The 18,633-nt window shown below is 41.9% G+C and overlaps 1 protein-coding gene across 1 annotated transcript in view; it reads left to right on the forward strand.

Annotated features, from left to right (window-relative positions):
- LOC108283381 (VPS10 domain-containing receptor SorCS1) overlaps nt 1-18,633 on the forward strand; it is a gene marked incomplete at its 3' end in the record, with an annotated part of 485,878 nt that overhangs the window by 416,690 nt on the left and 50,555 nt on the right. The window contains exon 6 of the mRNA XM_017499712.2: nt 15,575-15,639. Within this exon, the coding sequence (XP_017355201.2) occupies nt 15,575-15,639 (65 nt within the window). The remainder of the gene's footprint in view (nt 1-15,574; nt 15,640-18,633) is intronic.

The following is an 18,633-nucleotide window of genomic DNA, read 5'->3' on the forward strand; positions in this document are numbered from 1 at the left end:
TTCCAAAAGGAAGATGTTATACACATACACATGCATGTGCACCCACATGCAGGCACGCATGCATCACAGATATGCACACACTCACTCAATTTTACCTTTCCCTGTCTCTCCTCTGTCTTAGACAAGGAAAAAAGCAAGCCTTGCTGCTCCCCAAAAACAAAACAAACATGTGAGAAGGGTGCTAACGTCTGTGTTTAAGTCATTTTAATTCCCCAAACAAGGAATGCAGGCTCTAAATTGACTGATTAAAAATATATGAAGAATACATGGTGAATAAGCTCACTTCTGGGTGGTGTTTTGATGATTCTTTACCAATGTCCCAAGTAAGAAGGTAAATATTCTAAACGTTTTAAGTACTCTTATACCTTCTGGACTTATACCTCATGGAACTTATACCTTGTGGATAAGGGAAGACTACAGTATTTCCTCTTATAACAGTTCTTCCTATTGAAAAACCAGAGAGATTAGAGATACATAAAATATTTACCTACAAAGGTCATCAGTGCAGCATCATGTCTGAAAGTAAAATGATAGAAATTACCAATACTTTGTGATCAGAAAACTAGTTAGGTCCACTATAGAATATTGTACAATGGGCAAAACAGTGCATTCTAACATTATGTTACGTGTTATATTGTGTTCATGATGCAGAAATCACAAAAAGAAAAAATAATGCCTACACGAACACTGAAAACGTACTGGCCAGGCACGGTGGCTTACACCTGTAATCTTAGAACTTTGGGAGGCTTAGGCAGAAGGATCACCTGAGCTCAGGAGGCCAAGACCAGCCTGGACAACATGGTGAAAACCCATCTCTACTAAAATACAAAAAATGAGTCGGGTGTAGCGGCGTGCACTTGTAGGCCCAGCTACTAGGGAGTCTGAGTCAGGAGAATTGCTTGAACCCTGGAGGTAGAGGTTGCAGTGAGCCAAGATCATACCACTGCACTCCAGCCTGGCAATAAGAGAAAGACTCCATCTCAAAATAAAAAAAAAAAAATTATGAAGGATCAACAGCAAAATATTAAAGGTGGTTAATTCTAGATGGAGGGATTGTGAGAATGTTTTAGTTTCTTTTTTATACTTTGGTATACTTTGTATTATATTTTCAATGAATACATATTCCATTTTCAGTCGTATTTTTTAAAGCAGTATTATTTTTAAAGCATGTTATTTAAATAAATTATACAGGCCAGGCACAGTGGCTCACACCTGTAATCCCAGCACTTTGGGAGGCCAAGGTGGGCGGATCATTTGAGGTCAGGAGTTTGAGACCAGCCTGGCCAACATGGTGAAACCCTGTCTCCACTAAAAATACAAAAATTAGCTGGGCATAGTGCTGTGTGACTATAGTCCCAGCTCCTTAGGAGGCTGAGGCAGGAGTATCCCTTGAACCTGGGAGGTAGACGTTACAGTGAGCGGAGATCATGCCTTTGCACTCTGCACTGCAGCCTGGGTGACAGAATGAGACTCATCTCAAAAGTAAATAAAATAAACACATTAAATAATAATAAGGGAGTGAAACATATTTCCAAACAGGTGGTGGTGGAGTGGGATTGGTGGTAGCCAAGCAGCAGGAGGGCATGCTGACCCCTGTGGAATAGTCACAGCGAATAAAGTCTCGTCTCCCTGGCTTCTCTTTCCTTTCTTTTTATCCTCATTCTGTCTCCAGTGACTTCATTTGCACTTCTCATTCTCCTATCCTCTATTTCCCATGTTCTCTCTCTTTTTTTTAGATGAAATCTCACTGTCACCCAGGCTGGAGTGCAGTGGTACGATCTTGGCTCACTGTAACCTCCACCTCCTGGGTTCAAGTGATTCTTCCTCCTCAGCCTCCCGAGTAGCTGAGACTACAGGTGCCCGCCACCACACCCAGCTAACTTTTTGTATTTTTAATAGAGATGGGGTTCCCCTGTGTTAGCTAGGGTGGTCTCCATCTCCTGACCTCGTGATCTGCCCGCCTCGGCCTCCTAAAGTGCTGGGAGTACAGGCATGAGCCACGGTGCCCAGCTTCCCATGTTCTCTTTTACTCTCTCTCTTTCCCTTTCCCTCCTCCCTTTCTGTCTTTTCTTTCTGTCACATTGAGATATTTTCAAATCCAACTTTAGGAATTCACATCCAGAGAGGAATACTGATTTGAAAACAGACCAAAAAAAGAGATAAATTAAAAGGTGTGTTTTCATTTTTTGTTTTCACACTGGTTTCCTTGGCTAAGCAGTTAATATGAGTTCAAAAGGAAACTGGCACAGCCTTCAAAGTATTTTCACAAAATAGCGTCCCTGTCTTTGCCCAGTTCCAAATCCCTTCACACCTTGTACTAAAAACTCCAGAAATTTTTCATCAACATAAAAAGTACAGGTAGTACATCCCTAATTTGAAAACCCCAAACTCCAAATGCTCCAAAATCTGAAACTTTTTGAGTGATGACATGATGTCACAAGTGGGAAATTTCATATCATACTTTGTGCCGTGGGTTCTGGGTTCTGGTTGAAATGCAGACATGACTTGGTTTTATTCACAAAACTACTAACCATATTTTATAAAACTGGCCACATGTGGTGGTTCACACCTGTAATCCCAGCACTTTGGGAGGCCGAGGTGGGCAAATTACTTGAGGTCAGGAGTTTGAGGCCAGCATTGGCAACATGGTGAAACCTCATTTCCACTAAAAATACAAACATTCACTGGGTGTAGTGGCTTGTGCCTGTAGTCCAAGCCACTTGGGATACTGGGGCATGAGACTCGCTTGAACCCAGAAGACAGAGGCTGCAGTGAGCCGAGATTGTGCCACCGCACTCTAGCCTGGGTGACAAAGCTAGACTCCATCTCAAAAAAAATTATATAAAATTATCTTTTGGTTATATGTATAAGGTGTTATAAAACATAAATGGATTTTGTTTTTAGACTAGGGTCCCATCCCTAAGATATCTCAGTATGTATATACAGACATTCTAAAATCTGAAAAAAAAAAAAAATCTGAAACCTTTGGGTCCCCCAAGTACTTCAGCTAAGAGATATTCAACCTCTCCTAAGAACAGCTGCCATTTCACATCCCAGAAATTGTCTTTGTGATGAAAATAAACCTGATTTTCTCCCGTATCTAACCCAATTTCATTCTTAGTTCCTTCAAAGCTTTGCTGACTGGGTCTCTTTTCCTTCTCAATTGAAGTACTTGAGGGCAATAGCCTTTTAGTGTGTTTTTCTGGAAGTACCCATACCCAGCAAGAAAGCAAGAGAAGGCTTGTAGTGTGGAGAAGCTACTACAAGGGTAGCTAAACTGCCTTACCTGCAGGCCAGGGACTGAGCTGTCTATGTAAAAACTAACACTGTGTTATCTGAGAAGGGCTAGAATTTATGAGTCATGTTGCAAATGACTGCAGAAAAGCCGCCTTTGCACTTAGAAACCCTGCTATTTAAGGTGGAAGCTGAAGAAATTAGTATCTAGTCTGTTTCCAATCTTTGGGACGTGGGACCCCTCAAATACGCCTAGGCTCATGACTTCCAATATACGTAATATTTGCAGCGTGTTGAAATGTCAGGATTTCCCATTTCTCCATTTATTTTATAATATTTATTTGAGACAAAGACCCTTACTCTGTCACCCAGGCGGGATCACAGTGGCATGATCTTGCCTCACTGCAACCTCTGCTTCCTGGAGTCAGTGATTCTCCTGCCCCAGTCTCCCAAGTAGCTGGGATTACATTTGTATGCCACCACCCCCAGTTAACTTTTGTATTTTTAATAGAAACGGGGTTTCACCATGTTGGCCAGGCTGGTCTCGAACTCCTGACATCAAGCAATCCACCCACCTTACCCTCTCAAAATGCTATAATTACAGGCATGAACCACCATGCCTGGCTTCTCATCTTTTTAGTATGTAAGACGCACACATTACCTTCCTAGTTAACACTGTCTTACCTCAGACACTGAGGTGTAAATTTTTTTTTTTCCATGAAAAGAATCATCGAGATTAGTTAAGGACCAGGGTTAGTAATTCCAACCTTGACACACTGTGAGTGGTATGACTTTGGACGTGGTATTTACTCTCTGGAAGCCTGGGCTTGCTTAATTGGAACAGGAGGTGTTTGAACTAGTTAATCTCTAACAGTCTTTCTGTCTCTAAAGGATTCCTTAATTCATACTGTTGACAATAGTAGTAGCTACACATATATCTTCTTTTACCCTTCATGACAATCGTGTTATTAGGCACTATGATCACCGTCTTTTTTCTAGGCGGTCTGCGGAGCCCTAGAGAAATTAGAATGCTTAGGTTCCAGTCTGATGGTATCTTTTATTAGCCATATGCCCTTTAGCCAAGTAAATTGCTTTCAGAGATAGCAGTGTCTTTCTCTTATCTTGTCATTGTTTTTCCTGAATTTATGTCATGTATGAATTTTCTAGGCACACAACATGTATTTTCATCCAAGTTGTTGACAATTGATGAGCAGGACAGCAAGAAGAGCACATCCTTGCGGCCCTGTATGACATCAATCTCACACTTAATAGATGGACATCAGCCATTGATTGTCACCACAGAACAATGTTTGTTGTTTGTTTTTTATGTAGCTAATACCTTATATTTTATATATTTTTCCTCACACAGCTTTCAAGGTATGAGCATCAGCTGACACGTTTATTTTTAATTTTCCTGTCTTCTCTTTTGAATTGTAAGCCTCATGAGGTACAGAGATTTTTCTGTTTTATTCACTGCTAAACCCCTAATGCCTAGAACTACACCTAGCATTTGTAGGTACTCGGTAAACATATTTAAAATTTTATTCATTTATTCATTAAAAGTTTAATTTGGAATCAACCATCTGCCATGCCTGGTATTAAATATGAAGGATATTCCAGGTATCCTCCATTTAGAGCAATAGTCTCCATGGTAACTTACCTGTACCTTCCCCCCAGGGGGGTAGTTGGTGATTCTTTGAGGTGTGGGAAAAAGATATTCACTTTCTGATTATTCTTTGCTCCTATTTTCGTTTCTATTGTGTGTATATTTTCTAAAGTCAATATGTAAGTACTTACTGCATTTTCACAACTTGTATCTAATAAATCATCATTTGTTGGGTGTGTCCACTTTTCCCCTCTTGTTTGATGTGTTCAAACAAAACGTGGAGAGAGCTGTTCCGGAATTCCCTTATGGAATATAACTTCCATGGGTCACATTATCTCCAGCAGCAAAAATGCTCAGATTTCAATTTTCAATTTTTTTTGTTGTTGTTGAGACAGATTTCCCCTCTGTCACCCAGACTGGAGTGCAGTGGTGTGATCTTGGCTCAATGCAGCCTCCACCTCCTGGTTTCAAGTGATTCTCCTGCTTCAGCCTCCCTGGATTGCAGGCATGTGCCAGCATGCCTGGATAATTTTTGTATTTTTAGTGAGATGAGGTTTCACCATGTTGGCCAGTCTGGTCTCAAACTCCTGACCTCAAGTGATCCACCCACCTTGGACTCCAAAAGTGCTGGGATTACAGGCATGAGCCACCATGTCCAGCTAAGGCACCTTTTCTGTAATTGACAGTTTTTCCCAGGGGAAAAATGGGCCAAACTCTGGACTTGCCTCTCTGAATTTCCATCTTCTCTCAGTTTTTGGACTCATAATTCATTATATTCTGATAAGACCTACTCTTATTACTTTTAATATTTACCCAACCATAGTAAGTATATAGTTCAAATACGTAGTCCACTAACTGTGCTTTTTTTTTTTTTTTTTTAAGACAGAGTCTTGCTCTGTCACCCTGGCTGGAGTGCAGTGGCACGATCTTGGTTCGCTGCAGCCTCCACCTCCCAGGTTCAAGCAATTCTCATGCCTCAGCCTCCCAAGTAGCTGGGACTACAGGCACATGCCACCATGCCCAGCTAATTTTTTGTATTTTAGTGGCGACAGGGTTTCACCATGTTACCCAGGATGGTCTCAATCTCCTGACTTCATGATCCGCCTGACTCGGCCACCCAAAGTGCTGAGATTACAGGCTTGAGCCACCACACCCAGCTCTAACTTTGCCTTTTAAAACAGTCCCTGGCTGGGCACAGTGGTTCACGCCTGTAATCTCAGCACTTCGGGAGGCCAAAGAGGAAGAATTGCTTGAGTACAGGAGTTCAAGACCAGCCTGGGCAGTGTAGTGAGATCCTGGAAATACAGATGTGAGCCACTATGCCTGGCCTTTAAAAAACTTTTTTTTTTTTTTTTTTTGAGATAGAGTCTCGTTCTGTAGCCCAGGCTGGAGTGCAGTGGCCTGATCTTGGCTCTCTGCAACCTCTGCCTCCCGGGTCCCGGTTCAAGCAATTCTCCTACCTCAGCCTCCCAAGTAGCTGGGATTACAGGCACAATCCACCATGCTCAGCTAATTTTTGTATTTTTAGTAGAGACGGGGTTTCACCATGTTGGCCAGTCTGATCTTGAACTCCTGACCTCGTGATCCACCCGCCTTGACTTCCCAAAGTGCTAGAATTACAGGCATGAGCCACCATGCCCAGCCAAAAATTTTTTTAAGAGATGGAGTCTGGTTTTGTTGCCCAGGCTGGTCTCAAACTCCTGGGCTCAAGCAGTCCTCCCAACTAAGCCTCCCAAAATGCTGGGATTACAGGTGTGAGCCACCATGCTGAGCAATTCCTTTAAACTTATATTTGCTCTGCCCTCTAGTCTGAAGTTCTTTGTCCTTAACAGAAATGGATAAAGAGAGGAGAAGTGGGGAGATTCTGTCTTCTCCTTGTCTTGGGTTACTGTGGCCCCTCCAGGCCCTTGCAGCGATCTCCAGCCCCCTTCCTCTCACTCTGCACTTAACATCAACACAAGCACACCCCCTCCAGGAGGTCCTTAGCACTGCTTCTTGGACCAAAACTCAGGCTTTCACCTTCCTGGGCCTTTTACCAAGATGGTGTCAGACTTCTAAGTGTTCAGGATTTAAGAAAATCCCACAACTCCTCCCTACACAAAATTCACTCATCCTTTTTTCTCTCCATTTGTGATTTGCCCACATTTACTACCCTCTTAGACTTTATTTTCCAAATGGAGAATATTTTCCTTATAAAAATTCTCAAATTACTGATAAGTATAAGGATCCCTTTGACTATCACCCACAACCCTCAAACTCTACCAAAAGTGAACTGCAATTATGAATGTTTAATATGTATCTCCCATTTTTTTTTTTTTTCCATTTACGTATATTTTTTTCTTTGGCCTATCAATAGACAACAACCGAATTAAGAGGATATTTTCATTTAATAGGTTGCAATAATATAGTTAGAGATTTATCTCATTGATTTTATGATCTGGTGTGGAACCATCTCCAAGATATATTATTGAGTAAATTTAACAAGTTGCTAAAAATATGTAAGGTATGATACCACTGAAGTTTAAAAAGATAAAAAGAGATCTTATTAAAAATGTTTTAAGCTTCTCCTTTACCTTAATATCACGCTCTTTGATCGGTTGAAATGCATTTCTCTGTATCTCACTGGTGCTGTGAGTTTTGTTCGGAGATCAGGAGCTCTGATCTGGGCATGGTCCTTGGTGTGTCTCTGTAGGCTCCCACATCTCTTCTTTTGTGGGTGGGGAGAAGAGGCTTGCAGGCTGGAGTGCAGTGGCATGATCTCGGCTCACTGCAACCTCTGCCTCCCAGATTCAAGTGACCACCTGCCTCAGTCTCCTGAGTAGCTGGGGTTACAGACATACACCCTCATGCCTGGCTGATTTTTGTATTTAGTATAGATGGGGTTTCATCATGTTGGGCAGGCTGGTCTCGAACTTCCAACTTCAAGTGATCCACCTGCCTAGCCTTCCCAAAGTGCTGGGATTATAGGGGTGAGCCACTGTGCCTGCCCCCCCTTTTTTTAATAACACATCTTTAAGAAACAACAAAGACAAAGCGAAAGGGTGTAAAAGTGGGGAAATAAAAAGGAAACCACAAGAAAATGCAAACACTGATGGAAAAAGCAAAGTCATGAAATTGGGAAAGGAAGGGGAGACCTGCTGCAGAAAACTTCGTCTTGGCTGGTTTAGACCTGGTCATTGTGATGTCTCCAGAGACATGTTGCTTGTTTGTAAACATTGTTGTTTAAACTTTAAGTCCTATTTATCAAGCCCTTTGTGCAATAAACATCTTCACCTCCTCACTGCCCTCCTGAGCTTTATGCATTTCATCATACTGTCGTACCTCACTTTGCTTCCCTACACACACACTCACACTCACACACACACACACACACACACACACACACACTCTCTCTCTCTCTCTCTCTCTCCCTCCCTCTTTCTCTCTCTTTTTCTCTCTTTCTCTCTCTCTCTCTTTTTCTTTCACAAACACATACACATGCGCACACACACACAGAGACACACTTTGCTGCAGATGTCAAAGAAATAAACACTTGGGCTCCTGGCTTGGGGAGTAAGGACGACAAAATGCAGCATGTGGAAGACTTCAGGTTGCTAGCAGTGCTGATTCTCAGTAGACCATTATGCATTCAGGGGACTAAACATCATTTTTATCGGTCTGTTTATTGATTGATCTGTCTGTTTGTTATTTTTAACAGGTAACTTTGGTTCTGGGGAACCAATGTGATAGTGTTGAGGGGCCAGAGGAATAAAAGCAGAAAGCAGATACGTTTCTTAGGCTTAAGGGAGAGGTTAAATGGCACCTGAGGCTGCTTTCTAGATTATCTGGCCCATTTGCTCTTGCTGGACAGCAGATGAGATCTCAGGCCAAGATGTTCTCTTCAAAAATATAAGCTGTGGCCTTAACCAGGGTATTCTGATGATGTTTGTGTGAGGGCCTAATTATAGCGGCAGGTGAAGGGGAAACCCTTGACTGTAGGAGAGGAAACCAAGGTATCTTACTGCCAATACCTGGCGGGTGCTTTGGTAGCAGACAGACCCTCTTGCTCTCATGGGCTTTGTTTGTGGAGAGGGCTGTGGGAGCCTGAAGAGGAAGGCAGGGGTCTCCATCCTTCCAGCCTCCATTGCTCTGCAGGTCCTCCTCGTTCCTTTCCGTATGCCATTAACTGCAATTCTAAGTCTGAATAAATATGTGCTATCCCATCATGATATTTATTTTGTAATACTTGCTACTTGCTCTGCAGTTATCTACATCAGGACATTTTGTGGGTCTGCAGCATTTATTCAGCACTATATTCAGCTGCCATAAACTTGGACAAAATGCCAGACGAATGATAAACTAGTGACATTTCTGAGTTTCTCCGTAGAAAATGTCTACAAAGGCTGCGTTTGGCCGATTCTATTTCAGAAGGCTGATGGTGCGCTGCCCACATCACTGGTGTACTATATCGGAGTGCGATTTATTTTTATTCCTATGTGAACACCTGCTTAAGATACTAGAAGCATACATGCAGGAGTCTGCAGTGATCTTTGTCTTGTTTTCATCAACAAAGCTGATCTGGCATGACCTGTGCAACTTCACCTCATACTCCTTCAACAGCGAGGACCACACACAGACCAGGACAGAAGTTCTTTTCAGCTGCTCATAAATGTATATGCTTACCTTTCTTTTTAAAATTCATTTATTATACTTTAAGTTCTGGGGTACATATGCAGAACACGCAGGTTTGTTACAAAGGTATACGTGTGCCATGGTGGTTTCCTGCATTCATCACCCTGTCATATACATCAGGTATTTCTCCTAATGCTAACCCTCCCCTAGTCCCCCCAGCCCCCAACAGGCCCCAGTGTGTGATAATCCCCTCCCTGTGTCCATGTATTTTCATTGTTCATCACCCACTTATGAGTGAGAACATACAGTGTTTGGTTTTCTGTTCTAGTATCAGTTTGCTGAGAATGATGGTTTCCAGCTTCATCCATGTCCCTGTAAAGGACATGAACTCATCCTTTTTTTAGTGGCTGCATAGTATTCCATGGTGTACTGGTCCCAAAACAGAGATATAGACCAATGGAACAAAACAGAGGCCTCAGAAATAAGGCCACACATCTACAATGACCTGATCTTTAACTAAAACCTGACATGCTTACCTTTTTTTAGTGCCATCTCATGGCTTTCAGGATCAAACACAAAATCTTAGCATTATGCAAAAACTGCTTTTTGATCGGGCCCCTGGTAACTTTTCAGTTTTCTTTTACTAATCTACTTTGAAAACACTGGATTCAGCCTATTGACTTACAATAGATGCCTCTATGGATCATCTTCTCTTTGAGTTAGGGCCCCAGTACCTGCTATTTGTCTCTAAATAGAATGTTTTTCCCTCCTTCTGTCCAATGATCTTATTGTCGAATATACTTGAAGACTCTATTCATTTACTCCAAAGCGTTCCTAGACCTTCCTTCTCCTCCAGGTTTCCATCTGCAGGTGAAAGATCACTCTTCTGGTGTCTCCAAATAGCACCTTGAATGTTAGAACCCTTGCTTCATTGGGTTACTGCCACTTCTGTAGTTCTAAAGTGCTTAAGTGCAGTAATTTTATAGCCCTCGTTCTGGTTGCACAATAGGGGTTTGGAATGTTTCACTGCCTAATTAAATGAATAAATAAGTCAGTGAATTTTATTTATTCATATAATTGATCTCTAAGCCATTGACTCATTGTTTGTCTATTATGACAATAAATAATTGTGATAAATCATTCCTGTTAGCAAGGCATCCATGATAGGTCAGAAATTTTTTAGTGCCAACATAAATTTTAATTTCTTAGGTGAGCATTTATATTCCCCGCCCATTTCTTGAAATAAGCAGGAAAGGGCCGGGTGCGGTGGCTCCCGCGTGTAATCTCAGCACTTTGGGAGGCCAAGGCAGGCGTATCACGGTGTCAGGAGTTTGAGATCAGCCTGGCCAACGTGGTGAAACCACATCTCTACTAAAAATAGAAAAATTAGCCAGGTGTGGTGGCTTGCACCTGTAGTTCCAGTTACTCAGGAGGCTGAGGCAGGAGAATTGATTGAAACTAGAAGGTAGAGGTTGCAGTGAACCGAGATCGTGCCACTGCACTCCAGCCTGGGCGAAACAGGGAAACTCTGTCTCAAAGGAAGGAAAGAAGGGGGAAAGAAGAGAAGTTATCTGGTTATCTGTATTTACTGATCCCTAGCTGTGTGCCAGCGATCCTGTTGGTACTTAAAGATGTACATTATAGGAAAAATTATGTTAACTTCTTTTTAGAGAGTAAAAAAAAAATGACAGCATGGAATTATTAACTATCTTAAGAAAAGTTACATCTACAGATACATTAATACATGCTGATATGGCTGGCTTATGCACTTCTCCTTCCTCGAAAACCATTCAGTTAATGCTTTTTGATACTCTATCTGTGGCATGCAGGTGCCTGGCGCAGAGATGCAGAAAAGTTTGAGTCTGTCAATAAAGGAGATCGACAAATGAGTCACCAGTTATAACATGGCCTCTTTTTTTTCTGTGCAAAAGTATGTGCATCATTCTGAAAGCCTCAGAAAGGATAACTAACTTGGCTTAAGTGGCATCCCCACTGAGAAGCCTATTTTCAACTTCAGTCATCTGCAGCTGAGCCACAGTGATAAGAGTTATGAAGGCAGAAGAAGGATGAGAGGAGATCCCAGGCAGACACCAGGATGTGCACAGGAAGAATCCCTTTTCCTTCTGTAAAATTCAGTTCAAGTAGGGAGTTCATTTTCCTGGTTCAACAGAAAGGCAATATGAAGGCACACAAGATACATCTACTGATTGCCTCTTTTTTAATAATTAAAATCTCCTAGACAACATTTTTATTGTATATTTATAGAGAGGTTCTTTCTGAGTCCCAGAAATGAGTAACATGCTATATTGGACATGAGTAAATATTGACTGGTGAAAAATGTTGTGTATATATTTACTGAGAAAACTTGTTTCTCTGTACTTCGGTAAGCATAGAGAATTCAGTGATAAAAGAACACTTGCCTTTGGGAGCTCAGTGTAGAAAACGAGTCATTTATGCAGACGTGCAGCAAATCATTATGAACTATGACAGCGATGTGTACCATATAACCTAGAGGCATAAAGCAAAGGTGACTAATCCCTTGTGCTTAATACCAGAAGTCAGATTTGCCAACGTCTTTGAATACAGCTGTTTGAATATCAGTCTAGAGATCTCATTCTGCAAGTAAGACCATGAAGAGTCCATTTTGTATTAACTTCTATGTTGATGCTGTTTTTCTTTGATGATTATCATGATGATGGTGATGATGAAATACAGTTGGTCTTAAAACACACAGAAAATCACCGAACCCTGTAGCTCCAACAAAAATTCAGGAGCATACATAGGCTACAGTCATGATACCATTTGGGTCAACTGTAGTGATATGCTTTTCCAAGGTATCTCATCAATGACAGGACCATTAAAATCAGGACCTATACAGATGTTCAGCGTTGACTGGCCTCAGCAATTAAGAACTTACTAGGGCTATAAAAGAAAAGGAGCAATCATTCTTTATTATCTGTGACTGCTAGAGATACTCTTGGATCACAGGTCTAAGGATGAGCACATCATCAAATAAAAATTAGTGGAAACACTGTGGTTTGCCTTTCATATGTAAAGTTTTATTGCGTTGTAATTGTTTACTATAGATGAACAAATGAGTAAGGAGGTTTGTTAGCCATAGTAGATTTGGGGAGAACAAAGAACTCTGTTGTGCTCTTGCCTCTTTTTTGTTAGTTGATAAGGCAGCGGAGGGATGTCACTGGAAACAACAGCTTTGCCATTAAAGGTAATGCAAGATTTTAAGGAACTACTGCTTATTTATTTGAGGCCATAAGCTCATGGAAAGCTACACTGAATGGGTAATTATTTTACCTCCCATTGACACTAGCCATAAGCCAAGCAGATAGGCTTGCATGCTAGTTTTTAGCCTTGTGTTTCTGGGATGCTGGGCTTCTCCTGAGAATAGTCATTTCAAGGATGAGATTTTCGGTAAGATGGACAGTTGAACAACATGTAACTGCCGTTTTGAACTAAAACAGTTAACTGCTGAGCTTTCTGGACGGAGGCTTTTCAAGCAGCTCATTTACTTTTCTTTTTCCTTTTTTTTTTTTTGAGACAGACTCTTGCACTATCGCCCAGGCTGGAAAGCGATGGTGCAATCTGAGCTCACTGCAACCTCCGCCTTCCGGTTCACGCAATTCTCCTGCCTCAGCCTCCTGAGTACCTGGGGTTACAGGCGCACACCACCATACCGGACTAATTTTTTTTTTTTTTTTTAATAGAGATGGGGTTTCACTATGTTGGTCAGATGGGTCTTAAACTCTGGACCTTGTGATCTGCCCACCTCAACCTCCCAAAGTGCTGGGATTACAGGCCTGAGCCACCACACCTGGCCTCATTTTCTGTTTTAATGCTCATGACTGTGGTCTTGTCAGAAGTCACCCCCTGCCTCAGTGTGGGAAGAGTCACCACCCATAGCCTACTAGTCGCTGCAGTATTAGTTGCTGCTTGGATTCAAGAAGATTCCAGTGATTAAAATGTCCAAATGCATGTCCCATGTCTATATGAGGGAAATTATGATACCCTTGTTAGGAAATACCTGCTTCCTGGGGGAAGAAGAAAGTAGGATTTCATGTTCCAAGCTTGGGCTCTGAATTTCAGGCCATGTACCAATCAGAGAAAACTTACAGCAGTAACTGGGACTTAAGGAGACTTCTTTTCTCCAGATGAAGAGTGATTAAGCTAGCTAGCCCTCAGAGTCTTTGAGTTGGGAAAATGAGTTTAAGTAAGTAGAGTTCTGAGAATGTCCCCAGGACAATGATTAATGATTAACTTCAGAAAATCCAGGCCTTTCTAGCTCTTTGGCTTCCTTTCTCTTTACCTCCTTTCTCTTGTCCTCCCTGCCCTTCCTCCTAACTTCTTTACTTTTTTTTAATCCTTCCTTCATTCCTTTCTTCTTTCATTTCTCATTTGACTCTCTATTATATACCAGGAACTATACCTATGAAAATAAAATGTGTAAAGAGAAGACCCTCCAGTACCTTTATTGGGTATCTCTGTGTGTGTATCTTTTGTGTTTGTGTGTGTGTTAGTGGAAGGGTATGCCTTCACATTGGAAAAACAAAAATCTTTTTTTTTTTTTTTTTTTGACAGTCTCCCTCTGTCTCCCAGGCTGGAGTGCAGTGGCACACTGCTGGCTTACTGTAACCTCCGCCTTTTGGGTTCAAGCAATTATCCTGCCTCAGTCTCCTGAGTAGCTGGGACTACAAGCCCCTGCCACCACACCCGACTGATTTTTGTATTTTTAGTAGAGATGGGGTTTCACCATATTGGCCAGGCTGGTCTTGAATTCCTGACCTTGTGATCCAGCCATCTTGGCCTCCCAAAGTGCTGGGATTACAGGCATGAGCCAGGCACTTGGCCAAAAAAAATTCTTATAACAAACTCTAATAAGGATCTTACAGGATTTATAACAAACTCTTGCTGATAGGAGGAAAAGGCTTTCCCTGTCATAAATGAGACATATTTAACAGAGGAAGTGACTTTTCAGTTGTTTCTTAAACTACAATTCAGAGGGTTAGGGGAAGCCAGAGAAGAGCATCTCAAATTGAAAACAGAAGCTTACAGAGGCTCACAGAGGGGCAAGGAAATGAATGTGGCACTTTCAGAGAACGACAACATTTTTCAGTGTGGCAGGAGATGGGCCAGCAAAAGTGACATGGACCCAGTCAGTGTAGAGTGGTGGATAACACACTAGGCCCTGGAAGGATAAGTACTTTTAACATCTGCATCTTCTAGCCTGGATTGAGCGGCTGGGCTAAGTGGCGAGGGGCAGGCAGAGGTATTAATTTGGAGGCATTTCACTGTTTTCTATGTAGAAATGGAATTTCTGCAAAGCCTGTTTTCTGTGTAGAAATGGAAGTTCTGCAAAGCCTGATTTTTTTCAAAAAGTCCAGATGTTCCCAAGTTTAATTAATCTTGTATAAAAATCCTAAAGTGTGATTGCCATATTATTTATGTTACAGAATAATAATTATTTTCTACTTAATAGAGCTCACTGCAAGATTACACAAAATAACGTGTCTCCAAGGCATTTTAAATAGGCGTTGATTTCGCTTATACATATGGTTTCAGGCATGTATCAGAAAGTGAGGTGCATCTATATATTTCTCTTTACACTGATTTGACAATACAGAGAATGGTCACTCTGCTGTAAGAGTCATGGGATTTGTTCATAGGACAGTAGTAGGTGGCTTGGCAAGTTTCAAATGAAAAAATTAGATTAGTGAGCTATGTCAATCACTGTTCAAGTCACCCAGCTAAAGAAGCATGCCTGGCATTCTGCCTAATAAGTTTTGAAAGTTTAATACACTGTCACTGGGGTTGTTGCAAGAGTACACACACAGCATGTGTCTGGCCTGTTTGCAAGTCCCAGCTAATAACACACAACATCCTTGCTAGAGTGCAGCCTGGCTTTCATCAAGTGATGTTTTCATTATCGTTTTTAGTTGAGGTGGAAATTTTGCTGTCAGGATGTATACATAAACAGAGTAGATATATTCGAAGGACTGTGAGTTTAGATGCCTCTGGATATTAAAAGTCTGGGGGCTCTGCCGGGTTCCCCTAAGGGACAGGTGAAGTCATTAATGTGGATGTTTCTTTTCACATTTCTCCATTTTTTAGGTCTGTGATGGGGTCAAACAAAGAACCAGACCTTGTGCATCTTGAGGCCAGAACTGTGGATGGTCGTAAGTAAATCAACTTTTCCTCAATGTTTACAGTGATATTAGTTCTATGAATCTATCAAGAACGGAGTCTGTGTAATAATCTCATGATATATGCATAGTAATAGAGGATATGTGCTTTCTGGGGATTTGGGATTGCAGGGGTGATCTGCTTCTTTTGACTCTAAGCTAGTAAAGTACAGGTATCTTCTGTTCAGAAGAGCTAAGGATAGGTCCACAGGCACAATGAATGGCACAGTGGCAGTAATCATGTGATTTGGCAGGAAGGCTTGTCTTCAGTGGTGCGAAATAATCTTAATAATTTTTCATAAATATATATTTTATATATATTTAAATTTATAAATATATAGATTATCCAGAAATATGTCTATTTGGATAGTGGCGACACTCGCACGGCCCTGTCATCCAACCAAAGTGGCTTTCCAGGTAAAGAGAAAATCTCCAAACTCCTGCTTCCTCAAGTGTTTTGTTGTTGTGGATGCTGCTCCTGTTTTGTGTTGTTTCTTCAGTCTCCTTATTTTGTCAAACATCATCCAGGCTGTGCCTCACTCTCTTGTTCGGAGATTCACAACACACTTGAATAAAAAAAGAGAATTTTTTCTGGGTCCCCATCAGAAGCAGCAGGAGGGGAGGCAGTTGAGTGTATTGCTCCCCCAACGTTGTAGGTTGTTATTCTCATTTCACATATGGAGAAACACAGGCGTAGAAAGCTTAAGTAATAATATACCTAAGCTCATATGGTAAATAAATAGAGCAGAGTGATGTCTATCTCCCAAGGCCCGTCCAGGTGAGAATTCGAGAAACCAGTGCATATAACATAGTTCACACAGTGCGTGACCTGTCAAACAGTTGAATACCAACAATGGATGTTTCCTTCCCCTTCTCTGGTACACATTTGCGGGGGTACTGCTAGGCCTAGGATAGAGGGCTCCAGGTGAGAGGGGTAAAAGAAAATGAGCCAAAGGGGAAACTGTACATAGAAGAGAATGAGGAGAGAAAAGACAGGGAGAAAGAAAGGGGACTCAGTTAGGAAGAAGAGGAAGAGAATGGACTGTGCACAATTACCACAGAGCAATGAAGCTGTTGTAGGCTGCCCGGCGCTGGCGCAGAGAGCGATAATCTCATTTCCAAGACATTCCCGGTTTCTAAAATATCTCTCGCAATTCACAAGCATCCTAATCGCTGCCATTTGTGCCTGTCAACCAGTCTTTAGCTCTTCTGAACACAAAGGCGGAAGATCCTGTACTTTACCAGCTTACAGCCAAACAAAGCAGGTCACCCCTACAACCCAAACTCCCCAAAACCCACAAGTTTTTCATTACTATGCATGTCCCATGAGCTTTCTTACCTCTAAAGATTTAGTTTCCCTTCTGTGGGAGTGAGTCTATTTTTTGACAGAGTCCGTGTGGGCACAGGTCAGGGGGCAAGCATCCTTCTCTGTAACCTGGGCAAAGCTGCCACATGCAACATGCCCAGCATTGTGCCTGTCACAGAATGAGCTCAACAGGTCAGAGCTGCTTTCCCACCTCCTCAGTGGGCTCACTCTGGTGGTGACTTCTTCATTTCCCTGGACCAGACGATGTTATCTTGGATTCCAAGTTCCTGTTCTTGCTATGTAACAGAGATCAATATTTTCTTAAGGGAAAAGTAAACACATCATTGTTTAAAAGTCTTGCTTACTTCCCGTTGCTTTGATGATAAGGAGCTAAGTTCTCATCTTGCCCTATAGCCCCAGCATAACCTGTGCCTGCCCATTTCCTCAGCCTAACTCCGCCCTCTCCTCACTCCTTGCCTGCAGACATGTAGGCATGCTTTCAATTCTTGGAACATACAGGAGTCTGTCTTGCCATAAAGCCCTGATGCATGCTGCTTTCTCTATCTGGAATACCGTTCTCTCTCACCCGCACCCTCACCAATCGCGCATAATTGATTACTGTGGATGGTTCAGACCTCAGGTTAATCACCTATTTCTTAGGAAAGCCTTTCCTAAACTCATCTAAATGTTCTTATTTTGCTTGCTTTTATACAACTGTGTTTTTTAATGACATTCTTTTCTGTTTGAAATTATACTTTCTATTTACATGATTATTTGATCACAACTGTTTCTCCCCACCAGTCTGTTATGTTTTATGAGAGCAGGGACCATGTATATCATGTTCAGTATGGTATCTCCAGAGCCAGGCATGGCAGCACACAACTGTAGTCCCAGCTACTCATGAGGCTGAGGCAGGGAGATCATTTGAGCCCAGGAGTCCAAGGATATAGTGCACTACGAACACACCTGTGAATAGCAACTTCACTCCAGCCTGGGCAACATGGTGAGATCCCATCTCAAAACAAAAACGTTCTATCTCCAGCACATGCCACAGCATCTGCATGTAGAGAGAGCTCACTAAACATATGTTGATTGACTGCATACTTAGCTGACCAGTTGCCAAGGTTACCAGTTGGCTATCTCACCTCACTAACCAGGTTATCTGAAAATATTGGAGGCTTGCATCTTAAACCTTATCATGTATACTACCCACCTCGGGACCTGGTTAAAATCTGGATTGTGATTCAGTAGGGGCCTGAGAGTCTGTGTTTCTAACAAGCTCCCAGATGATGCCCTGGTCTGTGCTGCTGGTCTGTGAAACATGCTTTGACTAGCAAAGTTCCACAACAGAAAATTAGTGAAAGCGATTGAGGGTCTGTTTCCCATGGTTGCACCCCTAGTTTAGGAAGCTCTGGATGGAATTGGTAGCATCTGGATTGCTTTCATTTTCAAGCTTTTGGGCATGCTGCTGTTTTCTGGCTTGTGGCATCCAGTGCACATAACCGTGTGTCCTAAAAACAATGAGGCCATCACTCTCCGTGATCTGCACATTTCCTTAACACCCAATATTATTCCTTTGCTCCCTGAAGGCACAGCAGTTGATAATGCCAAACTGTCATCTCAGGCTCAGCTTTCACAAGGCATGAAATATATCAGTTCTAATTTTATTTATTTTACTTTAC

Source organism: Cebus imitator, unplaced genomic scaffold (assembly GCF_001604975.1).
Source record: "Cebus imitator isolate Cc_AM_T3 unplaced genomic scaffold, Cebus_imitator-1.0 Scaffold259, whole genome shotgun sequence".
In the NCBI taxonomy this organism is placed as follows: Eukaryota; Metazoa; Chordata; class Mammalia; order Primates; family Cebidae; genus Cebus; species Cebus imitator.